The sequence below is a fragment of the Lissotriton vulgaris genome, unplaced genomic scaffold, assembly GCF_964263255.1.
Source record: "Lissotriton vulgaris unplaced genomic scaffold, aLisVul1.2 SCAFFOLD_471, whole genome shotgun sequence".
NCBI lineage: Eukaryota > Metazoa > Chordata > Amphibia > Caudata > Salamandridae > Lissotriton > Lissotriton vulgaris.
The window spans coordinates 135,575-154,300 of record NW_028240807.1 but is presented as its reverse complement, the minus strand read 5'-3'; the positions used below and the strand labels follow the sequence as shown (position 1 = coordinate 154,300).

At 41.6% G+C, this 18,726-nt stretch overlaps 1 protein-coding gene across 1 annotated transcript in view; it reads right to left on the bottom strand.

Moving 5' to 3' along the window:
- The window catches only part of LOC147672863 (ferric reductase 1-like), a 184,475-nt gene that overhangs the window by 122,628 nt on the left and 43,121 nt on the right, over positions 1–18,726 (bottom strand). Inside the window, exon 7 of the mRNA XM_086947966.1 lies at positions 15,605–15,752. Within this exon, the coding sequence (XP_086804092.1) occupies positions 15,605–15,752 (148 nt within the window). The remainder of the gene's footprint in view (positions 1–15,604; positions 15,753–18,726) is intronic.

Here is an 18,726-nt window from a genome sequence, read left to right as displayed (position 1 = left end):
TCCACTCGGGGTCTTCCAGATCATCTGAAAAGTGTGTACTGGAAGTACCTATGATTCAAGTACAAATGGCAATACTTATTATTACCTAGTGTGTTTAATAGACAGGACAACTGTACTTTCCTGATAACTTGCATTGGTGTAAAATACATTTGAGAAAAAACAAAACTATTAACGAGTCTAACAAAATAAATCAGGCATCTTCCTCTTACTTTGGGAGTGTTGGGATCAAGGGAAATATGGAGTTTATCTCCCTCGACATCCCATTAATTAAGGACTACATCTACAGCTTTAGGCACGTCACTTAGAAATCATCGACATCATGCGTTTAAGTCTAATTAGTTAAACTGAAGCCAACAGACCCTTCATCATTAAATGCATTAAAGTGCTTGGTGTGCGGCTACTATGGCTAGGTTTGATGGCTCCCCTGGGAGCCCTGGAGCACAGTTTTGCAACCACTGCTCTAAGGGAAACGCTCTCCGTCGCCTATGCAACTGCTCTATTCACCCAAAGGAGGGATGCCACCTCAATCTGTGTGGTGACTCATGTTGTGGTTAGCAGTACTGGGGTTTCACTGAACAACTCAATGCATTCTGGGAGTTTGGATGTGCTCCACTGAGCAAATTAAAGCAATGCCCCGGACAGCAATCATTTGTAAAGGGAAAGGCCAGGACAGAGTGGCCTGCCGAGGCAGACTTTTTTAACCCTAACCCAAAGTGTTTTCAGGTGTTTTTTTGTTTTTTTAAGGAGTGCGAAGATACAGTAATAAATAGGAGAACTATGTGCACTTTACCCCGACTAACCAGTAGTAATGTGCCTGTTCTCCCCTCTTAACATGGTTGAATTGGTATACTCCTAATTTGCATACTTATCTTGCACATAGGTCCCTGGTATATGTACGAATTTAAATTGCCCTAGTGGACTCAAGCACCTTATGGGCCATCCACTACAGTGACAGTGCAAATATGGTTTCAGGCCTACCATTGCAGCCTGATTGGACCAGTGTAAAACCTGCAATCTTACCTGCCAAAATAAACTCTTTTTGGCAAGTCTATAAATATTAAAAAGTCACCACTTAGTAGGCCTTGTAGCCCACAATGCAGGGTGCATGACATTGAAAATTAGCAGAAAAAAGAAACGTAAATATTAACCTGTACTTACAACTAAAAGCGGTTTTCACTGTAGGAGAGCTGGCTGGCCCGTCAAGAAACATTTGGAAGCAGTAGTGAATATTAATTGTGAGATCTCTCGGTAGAGACCTGCTAGAAACCAGATTTAACAACTCTTTTTAATATTTACCAAACCTCCAACTTAATGGTAATGTTGGATTTTTGATACATATTAAAGAAAAATATGTTTTAGAAAGTTAACTTATCTGCTTGAAACTCCTAAAGGCTAATTTACATGAGCTTTCCAACTGTAGCCTAACAGATTCATATCCTCTGAATGAGGTTTGAAAACTGCCTGAGGTGTCACAAAGTTCTGAGTTTGGGAAAGTGTTTTTATTCATCTAGCAGGATGACAATTTGGGCAGTACCCAAGAACTGAATTCACTTCAAAAAGGCTTCTCCTATCACAAGCAGATTTCAGATGACACACAGACAGGTGCCTTGTTATGTTACTCCAGTCAGGCAGGCACCGCTTCCAGAGGAAGGGGACCTACCCCCAGAACTAGTTTGGAGTAACCACAAAGGAGGAGCTTCTCATTACCCAGGCCACACCATTGGTGAAGAGTTTGACCATTTAGGATTTTAGGAATGAAGGGCACTGTGCCGTAGGGCAGATGGAACTGCTGCAAAAGTGGTCAAAGTTACCAGAGTGAACTTAGATCACATTAGTTAGGGAGGGGCTAAGAGTCCCCCCACCCACAAGCTAGTGTCAGGCATAGATGTGGCATCCCCTTTGCACTCTCTTCAGAACACTTTCTGTACTTGATGAAGAACAGAGGAGGACTAGACCTTTTGTTTACATAGTGAGAGGAGCTCACTGGACTGGACCGGTTGCTCTTAGTCTACAGCCTTGCCCCGCTGAACAGTTCAGAGTTCCAAAAAAGTGTCCAAGCGCAAATGCAGAAAACTTAACCTGACAAAGGCACCAACAGAATTTGGACAGCGACATGACTTCCCTGACTGTGAAATTCATATTTCTCCCTCTCTGAGCTTTTCTTGCCAAAACCAATAGCTTCACCAGGAGTGCATCCAACCGGTATCAGACATTGTGGAGCGCTCTTCTGCTACAGCCAACTGCCCTGCTTCACTAAAGATTTTGGACTTCCATTTGCTTTTGATATCAAGGGAAAACCCCTACCGGATCTAACATGGTTTCTGGATCTGCACAGCACTGCACTCCAGGAAAGTTGGACTCAAATCTCATCTAGGTCCGGTCTACAGCAGCAAGTTGACTATGGTTGGCGCTTAATGCTTTTTAGTGCTATTTTTAGTTTAAACTTCATTAAGGTAACCTTCTGTTTCTCTACTGGATTTTTATTTTTTGCTGGAATTTATTTATAAACATTCACTCTCTTTCTAATCTGGTAGGGATTATGTGTTGCTGTAGTGTAGTTCCTAGTTTCCCACTAGGCCCTGCGCATTGGAATAACATAAACAGTAGTATCGACGTGGAACTGCGGATATTCCAGGCCTCCACTGACTATGCTAAACTTAATTGGGTTGTGTTACCAACTAGCTCAGAGGTCACTGGAAACTTTCTTCTCTGCATAGGAAGTGATCAGCTTCCTTGGCACAGACAAGAAGGGATTCAGCTTTCCAACAACCGTGCAACATGACAACTTTGCTCCTCAGATCAAGAGTCGATCTCTAGGGTCGTGTGAAACAATAGACATAGATTTCACTCAGTCAGTCTGGTGCAGTTTACTTTCACAGATGTAGAGAATAGAGAGACGGGCGTTTGTCAATAAAGGGTTAACATTTATTGAACAGTCTTTCTTCTCGTACAAGAGAAATGTATTGCCACAATTGCAATAACTGTTATTATAAAAAGTACGTACAGTAAGATAAGTATTGCGAAATAGAACTGTAAAAGCATTGATATGGTTTCTTAGCCATACAATGGTTTAAAAGTAATAAAACATATATACATTAGGCTAACATACTCAACTGGTGCTTCTAACTAAGCCTACCCCAGTGTGCCTGACCTAAGCCTAACACGTGAGAAGGGGAGTAAGTAAGTAGCTTAAGTTAAGTTGGTTTTGCCAAGGTTTGTTTCAAGAATTCTCGTCTAAGGGTTTAGTCAACACCATACCTCTGAATAGAATGATGGAGGATTGGTATCTCCTTCAGGGGTCTCTCTCGATATCCCAGTCACCCGCGAGGGTAAACTGGAAGCGCCGGGACTGGATTTCTCTGCACGAGAAATGCAGCGGCTCTCTTCAGCGCGTCGAGGAAGGAGGGGTGACAGCGTCCGCGGGCAGCTGGGCTGGATGTCTTCGCAGAGGTCGGCTGCACGGCTCCTCAAGCGTACTGAACCACAGTTCGCGCTGTAGCGGCGATAATGGTAATCAGTAGCTTCACCACCACAGGATAGCAGGCTGCAGCGACAGAGTGCTAGTTGTTACCAACACGGGGTCATGCAGGCAGCTGGCATCAGCAACATGTTCGCTCATTGCTTAAGGCAACGTTGGTAATATTTATACCTGACAGGTGCCGGGTTTGACGCAAGTTTGCTGGACATAAGACGTCAATTAAAGATGTCACTAGGAAGTGACAGTTATCAGTTGCTCATTAGAGTTCCATTACTAATCAAAACATAGCAAGCGGGGATTTCCAGGTTTGCTAAGTTTTTATCTTGTTGAAGAACTCGGAGTGTTATCTAGGAATATCAGATAGTGACTGCTGCTCTGTCATTGCACTAATTGGTCGCAAAGGAAGTAGCAGAGAGTCATGCTGGAATGTGGCTCTGTTCGTGTGAGGCCAGAGATGACTTTTCAGAAAATCGCACTTGAACGGTTATGCCAATATAGGGAATAAATGGATTTATAGCCGAATAGGGGCATAAGGTCACAGTATCGATCAGGAACCTAGATAAGCACGCAACACCCACTCCACGTATACATGTCCATCAAAATTACTAAAACTAAAGCAATTAGATGCATGTGTAACATTGCCCACCCCAAAATACACAAATGCATTCGAAAAAGGCGTACTTGTAATACATGGAATTTAGCTACTGTACGTTTTTTAAAGCATAGTAATCATTCAAAAAATTATTGCATATGAAGTCAATGAACGATTATGCAAAAGGAATTACACATGAAGTATCTCTGACAGAAGAAATGCGAGATAAATCATCACATAAAAATGCATTGTAATAACATGTGTGCTAGAGGCTGGTGTTATGTTGTTATGTCTCTAGATGTGTTTAGAAATAGAAGTGTGAAGCTTCTGTTCTCTAAGAATAGTTTTTACGTTAAGCAAAGAATTGTTCGTGCCAAAAAAGGTCAATTTTAGAAAAAATTGTCCAATTCAAAGAAAAATATATTTCCAAAGCACTTGGCAGTTTTTGTTGATCAAAACTGAAGGCCGAATTCAGAGTTCATGGGAACGCTGTGTGTCGGAAAGCTTCTCAAAAGTTATTGTTTCTCTATGGGTGAGAACATCGTATCAGACAGGCTCGCAAAGAATTGGTCTACAAAATCAGGTGATAGTTCAACCAAATTAGATAGCGCTGTAACTTGGCAGGTGTGAGAATGATTGCTGTCATCGAAGGCAGGACCAGCAATGCTCACAGAACGTTGTACCTGGATGATGTTGCTTTTGTCACTCGCTCCACTGTTACCACTTGGCTGTAGTACAGGAGTCTCCACGAATGCCGTCATCAGGATTGGTAGCCGCTGGGGACAACACAATGCGTGAGCCGTTATTGGACTTAGCAAAGTATCGACGTCCATTGGTACTGCTGATGGAAGTGAAAGACAGATGTCCAACACGCATTCCTCGCCGCAAAGCATACACCGTAGCACAGGTAAAATGCAATTTTGCCATATCGGTCTGAATGAAAGGAACCAGGTCATGTTTAGATCTCTTAGCCTGGCCAATCCGAGGACGTTAGTTATCCTGTCCCTGTAGCGCATTGCTAGGATTGTCTCTTCCATTCCCATGGGAGCTATGTCTGAGCCGAGGCTTGCCATAACGTAGCAGGATGGTCAAAAATAGAATCCCTGCGATGAGTCCCAAAAATAGTGGTATACCACCAAAGATGGAGTGCACAAAATTAGGAAAGATTCCCAAAATTGCCTGGAAGGGTGTTAGCAGTCCCGTAAAGACTGTCTTAAATATGCCTGGGATGCTTGTTGCACTAGACATGTTAAGGAGTTGGCTGAACATTTCCACGAAATGCACGGGGCAATTTGTTGATAAAAGGTCATGGACTTCAGTAGCCGTCCTTGCGACTAGAAGATCATACGTCCCTTTAGATGACGTTATAGGCACTGTTGTCTGTAAAAGCACAGATTTCATTTTGCTTAATGTATCAATTCGTATAGAATAGAGATTCAGACGAGGCCAGAGGGGAGTCACTATGTCTGGAGGCCCGCTCGGGAACAATGCTTGCATACAACATTTGACCATGGACGTTACTTGTATTAGATAACTTTTTCCGGGCGTCAGGCCACAACATCTGTGATCCGTTCTAAGAATGTAACTCCCGTTTGCGAGTTGCATAAAGAAGGGCTCTATCTGAGTTGCAGGTGTGACTAGCTGGTGGCATGAAAGGTTGTTCGAATTTCCATCACATGCTCCGTGTAAATTAATACCCTGACACAAAAGTATACCGCTTAGTGAGTGTTTACAGTTGTCACCACTAAGAAATACATTTTTGTCGCTGTCACTATAGCAAGAATGAGTGTATGGTAATTTCCATTCGGATTTTACATATCCCTTACCCAATTGTTCATATTGGCCAGCAGGTATGTACTCAAGGCATTTATGAAATCGGAAAGTTGTTATCGGAATTGTGATAGTTCCGTGTATTATCCATTCAATGACAGGACTCTCTGACATTGTCAATGGTAATCTCTCAAGTTTCTCGATGCTCAAGATTGTATAGTCTGCTCCTTTCTGTGCCAAACTGATCTGTTTATCAGTAAGGTTAAAAATGGAAAATAATGACGTTGTGTTGATTAAACGCCAAGGCACATAGCCTGAACGAAGATTTTGCAGCGTCCAGCCTAATTCTATAATAGAGCGTAATTGAGACTGGCCATGTTGTAACATTAGCAAATCTCTGTCTATCACATCAAAGGCAGAGGATACAATATTGTCCAAAGAATATATTCTGGAAGACAGAGTCATTAACCCATTGTCTACCACAGAAAGTGATTTCTCCAAATTAATACGATCAATTTCTCGTATTTTGTCAGCAGTTTCAATTTGCTTTACTTTCCAAGCCTCGTTGTAAGCAGCATAGATACTGGTCGCTATGAAACGCTTTTGACGCTGTTTGCGTGGTCCAAGAATGAAGTCGCGCAAATCAGCACCATCTTTTAATAAAGACAAGTGTTGCTTAATTTCAGCCAGTGTGGATGAAGTTAGCCATTCTAGGCAGAGTTTCCCTACACTGTATGTTGTTATAATCCCTGGATGTTGTCTCTGGGATTATCTAGGGTCTAATCTGGTCATTTTTAAACCCTGTGTTTTATTCAGGAACCTATCTTGACAGCTATTTGTGTCTGTAGGCCAGATTAACCACTTTTTCCAATCAGGATGTGTTCTGTTGAAATGTAAAATTTGTGACACGTCTAACTCAATATCAGCTGTTGCATTTTCAGGTATTGGCTTTGGTATAGACGGTGTTTTAAGGTCTTTGTTCTTAGCTAGGCCAAGACAGGATGTTTGGTGTATAGTGTCATTTAAAAATAACATTTGTTCTGGTATCATGCAGGTTCTAAACAGTGCTTCAATGCCTTGCACCTGCCAATCTTTTGTACCCCAAATTGTTTTCGTTTCAATAATTTTTTTCCAATAATCAAAACCAAATGTCATCATTTTGTCATAAAATGCTTCTGAATATATCAATTTAGAATTTGTCAGCATTGTTTTCATTCCTGTTTTATCTAACAGTTTGTAATAAAACGTTTCTGCATCACTGGTGTTAAACCCTGAGAAGTATTTGAATTTCTCAAAAAATGCTTTAGAACTGCTTTTAGGTGGTGTAGCACAATGTTCCCATTGATTATACATAAAAACATTTCTAGGCTGTGCAGATTTATGCAAGTAATGATCCCCATAATGGGTGTAACAGAATAACTGCTCATAACTAGATGAACCTTGTAAATAATCATGATCTGTGAATCTAGCTGACATTACTAAATCAGACATCATGTCATTAATACTGTTAAAGTCCCAATCATCAGAGAATGTACTTGGTGTCACAAAGTCACTTAAGGAAACCTTTAGTTGATGAGGATACTTCAGGATTTCGACCGGACCATAGATCTCATAGTCTGTTTTCTCCCATACTACCCCACCAGGTATTGGAATTGCTGTGACATTTACTGTTGACAGTTCTCTTTTCTTCACGTGGGATGATCTGTGTGGTTTCAGGACTAGGTTGATGTTCTGACTTGCTGTGTCCATTGTAATATATTTTCCTTCAATGAATTTTCCCAAACATAGTACCATGATGAGCCAAAGCAGGAGGAAAAATACACCTAGACCAAACCAGAACTCTAGCCAAGGGGAAACAAGGTAGATTTCCTTCAGTTGATGAAAGAGTTCCGTTGCTTTTTCTTTAAAAGACTTTTTTGTTTCTGGCATCACTTCGGGGTCATTTAAATCTTCAGAGAAGTTGTCGAAGTTGATGAAATAACCAGAGGCAGTTCTGTCAATTGATGGGATTGTTCTTTCAATCTGTCTCTCGGTAGCACTTTCTGATGCCACATCATTGTAGACTGGTGTTGTTTCTTGACGAACTGTTTCAATCTGTGTTTCAAGAGGCACGAGTTCCATGGCATTATTGCATAGTCCTTCATTGTGCACTGCAGGCTGATCGAATGTGATGAGTCTTTCAGTTTGAACCTCTTGGATTGTTGCAAGTTTGGGTATTCTGTTGTTTCTTGGGAGTCCACTGGGCCTACTGTTGATTATAGGCCACATGCTTGTGGTTTTACCAGATCGATAGACACGACTGTTCTCCTTTTTACCAGCAAGGGGCGGTAGCACAACTGATCTTGTTCCGGTGACTGCTAAGACAGGTACTGCTTTTCTGTAAGAAGGCCCAAATTCCTTCTTCACCGCGATCTTTTCTCTGACTAGATCCCCAATCTTTGGAATCCAGACAGGCCTTGCTGGGGCTGTTGCGGGTGGTGCCTCGTCAGTGGTACTTGGCTGTTGCTTTAACTTTATGTTGCTTAATGATTTTCTTGTTTCATTCAGTTCCTGTAAAACAGCCAAACGGTCTTTTACATCAAACTGCGTTGTTTCTTCTTGTACCACTGATATCGGACTATCGAGGTCCTGAACGTTCATTCTAATTCCGAACAATAGTTCGTATGGGCTGAAACCTTTTAGAGAATTTCTTGGCATGTTGTTAAGACTAGTCTGGACACTTATTAAATGTTTGACCCACCCAGCGCCTGAACCTAATACCTTCGCTGTTATAGATTGCTTTATGTCACGGTTTTTTCTTTCTACCACACTATTCCCTTCGGGATGCGACGGACAAGAATACCGCAACCCAATTCCCATGCTGGCCATGGCCTCCTTATAGGCTCGAGAGCTGAAAGCAGGACCCTGGTCAGAATGGAACGTGGTAATTGCGTATGTGCCGATAAAGACTCGCAAATCTTTTATAACCGTTCTAGCGTCAGCCGAGCGCTGGGGCCACATCCATATGAACCTCGTACAGGAATCCACTGCTACCATGATATATCTATAGTTGCCGTCCCTTTGTAGGGGACCACAGTGGTCCAGGTAAACGCATGCAAATGGTTTATCCGAGATGAGAAGGGGTGTCTGCGCTGGTCGTTTCACTGTTGATACTTTTATCCTTTGGCATATGTCGCATTCTAATACATACTTTTTAGTTTGTATTCTCAAGCGAGGCCACCAATATCTTTGTTTTAATAGTGATATTGTTGCGGAAACGCCAGCGTGTGCAGAAGCAAGCCCTTCGTGTGCCGCTTTAATTAGTCCTAGTCTGTGTTCCTTGTTTGGAATTACTCTATCCCCCACTCCAGGGATTCGAGCAAAAGGAACATTATTTGTATCCGTTAAGTACAAGTACTTTTCAGGAAAGCCTTTTGGGAGTGTTTTCTTATCATTTTTTACTGACGCACTGACAGCTTGTAGAACATCGCTGTCTATTTTTGTTTGTGACCGAGTTATCGCAGCTACGGAAGCAGTTTGCACAGCTGCCTTCGCGGCTTCATCAGCCAATGAATTCCCTGCAACGTGAACGCCATCACGTTGATGACTCAGTGTATGTATCACGTGAGTCTTTTGTAGTTTTTTTTGTAAAAGAACTACCTGTTCCCAAAGCATTTTATGCTTTATTGTGCCACCTTTTGCATCTTTGAAACCATTTTCCACCCAATTCTGCAAGTATTCATTATAAGATTGTACGCAATAAAAAGAACCGCACACTATTAGTGTGGGGAATTCGCGATCGGTATTTTCTAGCGCCATCTTAAATGCTACTAATTCAGCTCGTTGAGCCGAGCAATCTCCTAGAGATTGTGTTTTAGTGACCAATGGTCTAAATTTTCCTTTGTGCCAGCGACCTTTAACAATCGCGCACGCAGCACTGTAAGCTTGCTTACCCCCAACTGCGGGTTGTGCTGATCCGTCAGTATATATAATACTTCCGTATTCTTCGAGAGGCAGGATTTCAATTGGCAGAGGACATTCATATTCATATTGTAAAAATTCCTGTGTTTTTAAGTTAGGATCAAATTCGTAAACTACGTCTGTTGCAGCAAGAGAATTAACCCACTGAATCCATCTCGGATGTAAAGCTTTAGCATTAGGAATGCTTGCTTTAGTTACCGCTTCTAAAGCCGGTATAGGAGTTACGATTATTATTCGTTTACCTTGTGCTAGGGGCCTTTCTTTCGCTACAGCAGTCTGAACCGCAGTTAGAATTTTCTCTGTTGAACTGAATTTTATTTCAGCCCTTGTGTACAAATGTGATTTGTAAGCTATTGGTACCTTTTCTCCCTCATTAGAGGTTAGGTATGTGAATCCGCATCTTCCTGGGATGACTCGGATTACAAGATCACGTGTGTTGTCACGTGTATCTAATTTTGTTTTCGCTAACATGTCTGTTTGCAGTGATCTCAAAATTTCTGTGTGTTTTTGAGTCCAATTGATTTGTTTTAAATCAGGTTTTATTAGTTCGTAGAGAGGTTTAACCCTCTCTGTGTAATTTAGAATGTAAGTTCTTCCGAAATTCAGAAAACCTAGTATTGATTGTAAATTCTTCAGCGTTTTTGGAGCTTGGAGTACAGCGCACTTCTCTAAGAAGTTGTCCGCTAGGCTTTTCCCTTCACTTGATAATTCGTACCCTAAGAACAGTACTGTCAGATGGGCAATTCGGGACTTTTTAAAGTTGAATTTGTAACCCTCTGCTGCGAACCCAAGTATAATGGTGTTCACTCTTTTCAAATGAGTATCCAAGTCGTCGTCTGTGAGATAAATATCATCTACGTAAGACAATGCTTCATCATCATAGATTTGTAGTAACTCTGTTACCCTAGCTGAGAATAGTCCTGGGCTGTTCTTGAACCCCTGTGGGAGTCGACAGAATTTTTTCTGTGACCCAAATGCAGAGAAAGCGGTCAAGTATCTGCTTTCAGGTGCAATGTTTTGACAAAAGAAACCATTAGAAATGTCTAATGTCGTTTTGTACTTTTTCCTAACTATGTTATTCATTAGGGCTGCACTATGCGAGTTTTGTACTGCAAAAGTTTTGCAACATGTATTAAGGTGTCTGTAGTCCAAAACTAGACGATCTGAATTGTCTGGCTTGGAGACAGGAAACAAAGGATTGTTCATTTGAGAGGTGCATGTTTCAATCACCCCCTGGTACTCAAGTTGATCTAAGATCTCCCTGACTTGTTTTTTAGCTTCTTGCTTTATGGGATACTGCCGTTGGGCAGTTGGTTCACTTTTTAATTGGATTTTGTGAGGTGGTGAATCCTCATCCCATCCTACATGATTTTTATACAATGCAGGTGCCTGGGCTACTGCCCATTTCCTTGCATATGTGTATTTTTTATGAATCGGAATGTGATTCGAGAAGGCAGGCATAATCACTTCTTCGCCACGAGGGCACTCCCTGACAAACTCCGGGGGCCAATCTTTTTCAGCTAACAGAATATCATAGCCTTTTGAGAGCTTATCCCAAAATAGACCCTTAATTTTCCTAGTCTTATCACCCTCCATACGCAATGTTATTTCGTATATTTTATGGGGCTCGCTAAGCCTGGCGTCGGCAGTTTCAACCTGAATGTATTCATTCGTGTCCACTGTCTCCAGATGACTCATCAAGATCTTGCGCGCTATACTGATTTCCGCTGCACTGTCCAACATTGTCAATGCCCACTCCCCGTTTTTCAACTGTGTCCTCAGTATTCTCGGCATGGTTGATTACTCTAATACTGGCTACCTTCTTTTTCTGAAATTGAGATTTCTTATTTTGAGCAGGTTCCTTGTCTTTGGACTTGGTGTGCTCTCCTGGGTCTGACCGTCCTCTTCTTTCCGAATTCTGTGGAAAAGATCGAGAGGGACGTGTATCAATACTTTGATATCTATCGGGTTTTTTTAGATTATCCCTATTTCTAAGGTTATATCTTTTCTCAGAGGGCTCCCTCTGGGGAGACTGGCGTTCTCGAGTCGGAGTTCTTTCCCTCCGTCGAGGAGACCTTCCTCTGGACTGGAAAACTTTTTCCTTGGGAGTGGATTGTTTATTTCCATCCCAGCTCTTTTTAGGAGTGTTTGAATTATTTTTAATAAATAATTTTTCAGGATTTTCGAGCAGTTGGGGCTTAACTGGTTTTCCACCCAAGCTGTCTCTACCTAATTCTTCATAGCATTTTTCTATGATTTTTGCAAGCTCAACAGGATCTTTTATATCTGTTTCCCTCAACTTCTGGCGGATCGCCACAGATGCTGCTTCTCCCTTTACGTTGGCTAATAATATAGCCGTGACCTGCTTGAAGTCTTTCAGTAATTTCATACCTAGATTTAAAGCGGGCTCTGGACCGAATTCATTTTGAATCTGTTTTAGCACTTCTGGTATTACCGCCATAGACGGAACACCGTGTGTTTTTGTGTAAATGGAAGCAAAGACTGTACCCCAAGTGTCGCAGTCCTCCACGTGTGGTGCGATTCCCATAGGAAGGCAGATGGTCAAGATTCTGTGTTTCTCAATAGGGGTAGTATCAGGAAATACTGCCTCTATTTGAGTGATTTTCTGGGCTAACCAGAAAGGAATTTGTTCCCGTTTTACGGGTGTTTTACCAAGACATGACTGTATGTTCTGTGGTGTAATTTTATTTGTGTTCCCCTGATGAGGGGTCAGCTGTGGTGTATTAACAGCTGGCTGGACTGTTGCAGTCCGTATTACATATTGGACTAATTGCCTATGTATTTTTATTAATGTGTTTAGCTGTGCTAACAGCTCTTCTCTAGACATTTTTGTAATGTCAGGATGTGGTGTGTAGCTGGCTAGAACCGGCCACGTGGCTCCTGGTCTACCTAGTGGACCGAGCCTAGTTATGTGATCATTGTGTTTTAGGGCGCCATTAAACCAGAGCAGGTGCTCTTGAAATTTAAGTGGAATTTCAACCTCCTCGAAAGGGGCGTACTCATCCGGAGGTTCCTCTATTTTGTAATAGTGAAACTCTTGTGTTATAGCGTTTACCGCTGGAAAGTTTATCCATGAATAGAATACCTCTGTCTGCCGATACTCGTGAGCCTCTATCACGAAAATTACTGTACCACCTTGAGGTGGCAGTCCGTTTTCTATAAGTTTTAAAGTTATAGATCTTCTTAACTGGACCGGGATGATAATAGCATCCGGGTCTGTGTATTCGGGACCTTGCTGAGTCGCATCTGCTGCGGCCCCAGAGGTTCCGTTTTCTGGCATTGTAAAAATGCGAGGTTTGCAGAGTAGGTCTCCAAGGAGACAAAGATTAGATGCACAATATTTTGGAACACTGTATCCTTCAACGTTGAATAAACCAGAGCTTTACATAGGAATCTCTTCCTACTAAGGTCGGGCGGATTTTAACCTTTCACCCACTCCAGACGTCTATTGGAGTATTTACGGGTGAAAGGGGTGTGAAATATGCACGACTGAGTTACTCTATAAGTCTTGCGTTAGTTTATCGCCTTACCAAACGTTGGGCGCCATGTAGTGTAGTTCCTAGTTTCCCACTAGGCCCTGCGCATTGGAATAACAAACAGTAGTATCGACGTGGAACTGCGGATATTCCAGGCCTCCACTGACTATGCTAAACTTAATTGGGTTGTGTTACCAACTAGCTCAGAGGTCACTGGAAACTTTCTTCTCTGCATAGGAAGTGATCAGCTTCCTTGGCACAGACAAGAAGGGATTCAGCTTTCCAACAACCGTGCAACATGACAACTTTGCTCCTCAGATCAAGAGTCGATCTCTAGGGTCGTGTGAAACAATAGACATAGATTTCACTCAGTCAGTCTGGTGCAGTTTACTTTCACAGATGTAGAGAATAGAGAGACGGGCGTTTGTCAATAAAGGGTTAACATTTATTGAACAGTCTTTCTTCTCGTACAAGAGAAATGTATTGCCACAATTGCAATAACTGTTATTATAAAAAGTACGTACAGTAAGATAAGTATTGCGAAATAGAACTGTAAAAGCATTGATATGGTTTCTTAGCCATACAATGGTTTAAAAGTAATAAAACATATATACATTAGGCTAACATACTCAACTGGTGCTTCTAACTAAGCCTACCCCAGTGTGCCTGACCTAAGCCTAACACGTGAGAAGGGGAGTAAGTAAGTAGCTTAAGTTAAGTTGGTTTTGCCAAGGTTTGTTTCAAGAATTCTCGTCTAAGGGTTTAGTCAACACCATACCTCTGAATAGAATGATGGAGGATTGGTATCTCCTTCAGGGGTCTCTCTCGATATCCCAGTCACCCGCGAGGGTAAACCGGAAGCGCCGGGACTGGATTTCTCTGCACGAGAAATGCAGCGGCTCTCTTCAGCGCGTCGAGGAAGGAGGGGTGACAGCGTCCGCGGGCAGCTGGGCTGGATGTCTTCGCAGAGGTCGGCTGCACGGCTCCTCAAGCGTACTGAACCACAGTTCGCGCTGTAGCGGCGATAATGGTAATCAGTAGCTTCACCACCACAGGATAGCAGGCTGCAGCGACAGAGTGCTAGTTGTTACCAACACGGGGTCATGCAGGCAGCTGGCATCAGCAACATGTTCGCTCATTGCTTAAGGCAACGTTGGTAATATTTATACCTGACAGGTGCCGGGTTTGACGCAAGTTTGCTGGACATAAGACGTCAATTAAAGATGTCACTAGGAAGTGACAGTTATCAGTTGCTCATTAGAGTTCCATTACTAATCAAAACATAGCAAGCGGGGATTTCCAGGTTTGCTAAGTTTTTATCTTGTTGAAGAACTCGGAGTGTTATCTAGGAATATCAGATAGTGACTGCTGCTCTGTCATTGCACTAATTGGTCGCAAAGGAAGTAGCAGAGAGTCATGCTGGAATGTGGCTCTGTTCGTGTGAGGCCAGAGATGACTTTTCAGAAAATCGCACTTGAACGGTTATGCCAATATAGGGAATAAATGGATTTATAGCCGAATAGGGGCATAAGGTCACAGTATCGATCAGGAACCTAGATAAGCACGCAACATTGCTTTCATTACTGTTTTGGTAATGCATAAATATTTTACACCTTGCCCTAAATTAAGCCTTCCTGCTCCGTGCCATAGCTACTAGAGGTTTGAGCAAAGGTTAATTTAGTGACTTTGATGGTTCGCTCTTACAAGGATTGTGATTGTTCTACGAGGTGGGTAGTCATCCTTCTTGACTAATAACCCAATTTCATACAATAGCTTTTTTTCCCCAAGTGCAAAGTGCAGCAAGATACAGAAAAATGCAGAAGGTCTCATTCGACACAAGTTAATGTTTTTGGTTTGCTTGCAATTTTATTTTTTGTAAACTGCTGGGACTCTCTGAACTTTGCACTACTAACCGGTCACTGTACTGTTAATCATGAATCCTTTTCATTTTAATTCCTCTTTGTTTAGCTACCAATGACCACTGCAGACATATAGTAAACCGAAAATGTAAAAGACTTACTGAATTATAGGCACCAATTTCATAAATGTTCAATATGTGAATATCAAATTTCAAATTTCACTATGTTTTCTGTTTCAAATGTCTGAGTGCTAGCTTGGAGTTGATCATGAAATTTATCAGTAGTGAGCCAGCAAAATCCACAGAGATGCTACCTGAGCACCAGCTACCCTCGGCTAAACCATGCATTTGTAAAAGATTGACGATTATTTTTTTAAATGGTGCATAATCTGCTACTGATGATTTCAATTTGTCAGGAATGGGCGAATTAGAATGCCTAGTCAACTTACCATCGCGTGCGTCCCCATCAGCTACAAATATGTAATAAGGGTGGTCAAGATCAAATCTCGATTTGTACATGGGAAGATGGACGTTCCTCCTGAAAGAGCATTGAATGACACCATCGGCCAACCTCCACGCCGTATCTTGAAGGGCGGGCTGTAAACAATAAATCGATCAGTTTCCTAATGATACTTCACAACAACACAGTGTAGCCTATTAGTTATTTCTGTCCTTATGGTATTAAGACTGGAATGTACCACACTGGAGTCCGTGCATTACCGTGTTAGCAAACCACACTTCACCATGCTCTATCGATTACTCCTTTTTCTCTGGAACATTGATCACAAAATACAAATACATTACTCTTTGTTTATATTAGGTAGTGATCCTTGAGCCAGGTCGGATGGTTCAGCAGAACCACTAAAATCTTTATTGGACCTCATGGCAACAAGTTCAAATCTCTGTGGATCAACTGGGCCTTTCCTTCTACTGAGGGAGATAACATATGTACAACTGAGTTGTACATACCCAACCAAAGGGAGTGAAATGTGCTTTGAAAATACATTTTATAATACCCCCAATGGTAGAGACATTAAGAAAGTGGTTTACAAAATCATACGTTCAAATAGATTCAGCTTATTTTTGAGCATTTTTCATGATATTTAAAACATTAATTTCTTAGAATGTCAAACAAGTTTGTCTCTTCAAACATCCTACAAAAATTATAATCTAGAAACTTGGCATTTACTTGACTACACAATGTTTCTGCACACCTCTGCTACCTCAGGGAGAGCAAAGTTATTCTAAATGTGTGTATAGTGAAATGCTGTGCATTTTAATCTCCAAGTGTACATCCACCTAAATCCGTAACAGGGATTTGCTTTTTGTGTACTTTTTGCTTTATTTTTTTTATTTAAGTGAAGTGACTGGGTTTAACTTGAATTGGAGCGGAAGTCTCCTTTAGCATATGAGTGTACTAGCATTCACACAATGAAAGACTTCCTTGCCACAAAAAAAACTAAGGGCCATGTACAAAAGGTTTTAGCTGTCGCAAACAGAGAAACGGGCCCGTTATTGACATCTAAATAGCCTTTTGACATGTACTAACCCTATTTTGCGAGTCGGTAATCTATTACCAAATCGCAAAAAAGGGTAAGAAAGTCTCTATTAGGAAGGGGAGTGTTAAGGACGTCCCTTTCTAATAGCGAGTTGAAGGGGGCTGTATGAATGTTTTGCAACCGAAACGCGGTAGCAAAACATTCGCATTTTTACCACCTACTTTCATAGGTGGTAAGCCAGTCGAATGTATTTTTTTTTTTTTAAAGAGCAGGCAGTGACCCTACAGACCACTGCCTACTCTTGAAACACTTCCTATTTTCCTTTAAAGAAATCAGGGCTGCATTTAAAAAATAAAAAGTTGCTTTACTCAAAAGCAAACAAGACATGGTAGTCTGTTGTCCCCAGCAGGCCACCATCCCTCTATTTTTAGAGCTTCCCAATGAGCAGGGCCGGGGAATTTCCCCAGTGGGCCGGAGGGGAGGGGGCCGGTTTTGTCACTCAGGCCGGTTGTACTGCAATATCAGCACCCTGTAACAAAAGCAGGAGCTGTGCTTTTAATTAATACCTCCCAGCCCTCCCTCTAGCCCACCCTCCCAAGGCCGGTCGAGCAGAATCTGCCAGGGCTAGTTGCGGTTCCCAGTCCGGCCCTGCCAATGGGTCGCAGATTGCGACCAGCCTCATGAATATTGACCCACTAGTTATCACTAAATGTGTCCGAGACACATTAGTACATCACATTTTGCGACTTACTGATTGTGAGTCGCAAAATGTCACAATTAGAAACTTGCAAAATGTCGCAATTAGGAATTTGCAAAATGTGGCGATTGTACATGTGGCCCTTAGTCTCACCTATTGTAGCTTTTAATTTTTTTTTATTAGGAACGTCAACGCAGCCTGTTCTAAATAAGTTAAGCTCTGCAGGTAGAAGATGCATCTGAACGAAACCCATGTTTTTACCAGGTTTGTCAGGTTTACCTAAAATATTTTGTTTTCTGCACTTCAGGAGACTGATATTTTAATCACTAGGCTTGCAAATATTTGTACCCTTCCCCTGAAACTGAACTGAAACATTCTTTGGTAAATAAATAGCCATATTTAACTCTGGTAGGTCATCTGCATTGTCTGCACAGATGGCTCAATATGCAGAAGAGTTAAGCATGAAGAGAAACTGTTCTCCACTTACATCTAAAACAATAACAGACACAGTATGGCATCACAGAGGATGTGTGTGTGAGTTTGTTTTTGCATTTATAAAGCTAGATTTGCAACTTTAGTACATCAGCTGTAAATGTACACTAAACAATAGTGTTTCAGATCAATCTATTAAGCAGTCCAAACTACTACAACTTCTTAGCAAATATTCTTTATCGTAATTTTTTTCAAATTTAAAAAGTCCATCCCTCCATCTGTTTTATGCGAGAAAACGGATAGGCCTGGAAAAGAGGCAGGTGGGGAGGGGGAGGGGGGGGTAGGAAGAGGTTGGTGTGTTGGGGGGTAGATGCCAGATAGTGATTGCAAAAAACTTTAGGAAAAAATCTCAGAGAAATGTATGTAAGATATGGTAAAGAAAATCTTTTTAATCCATAAAAAAAGAATTTGATGCGAAAAGCTAAAGTTTCTGCATCGTAGATGCAACGCGTGTTTTTACTATGAAGCTTGTCGGTTGTAGCTGTGCATCTTCAGCTTTAGCTGTGTATCTTATGGGCTATTTTTTTCTGACAAGATGTACAAGAGGAAGCTTTTATAATGTGAACAATTTACAATATAGAAGATTTGCAAAGAAGTTGGAGTAATTCTGGATCCAAGAATAATCGATCTGAAGATTTGAAACCTACATAATATAAAGAACAGAAAATACGATTTACATTTCTGTCTCACATCCTCCATGCGCGAATGGATAGTTGTAGGATCCACTACTTTAGAGAGCAATGGTGTTAGGACGATTCCAGCACTGAGGTATATACTCTGGTAAGCTTACCTTGCTTTTACACTTAACAATTGTGTCATTTGCTTAGAGTTGGACTATAAAAAGCGAAATGTACTGATCTGCAGCAGAATGCTAGCATTGAGC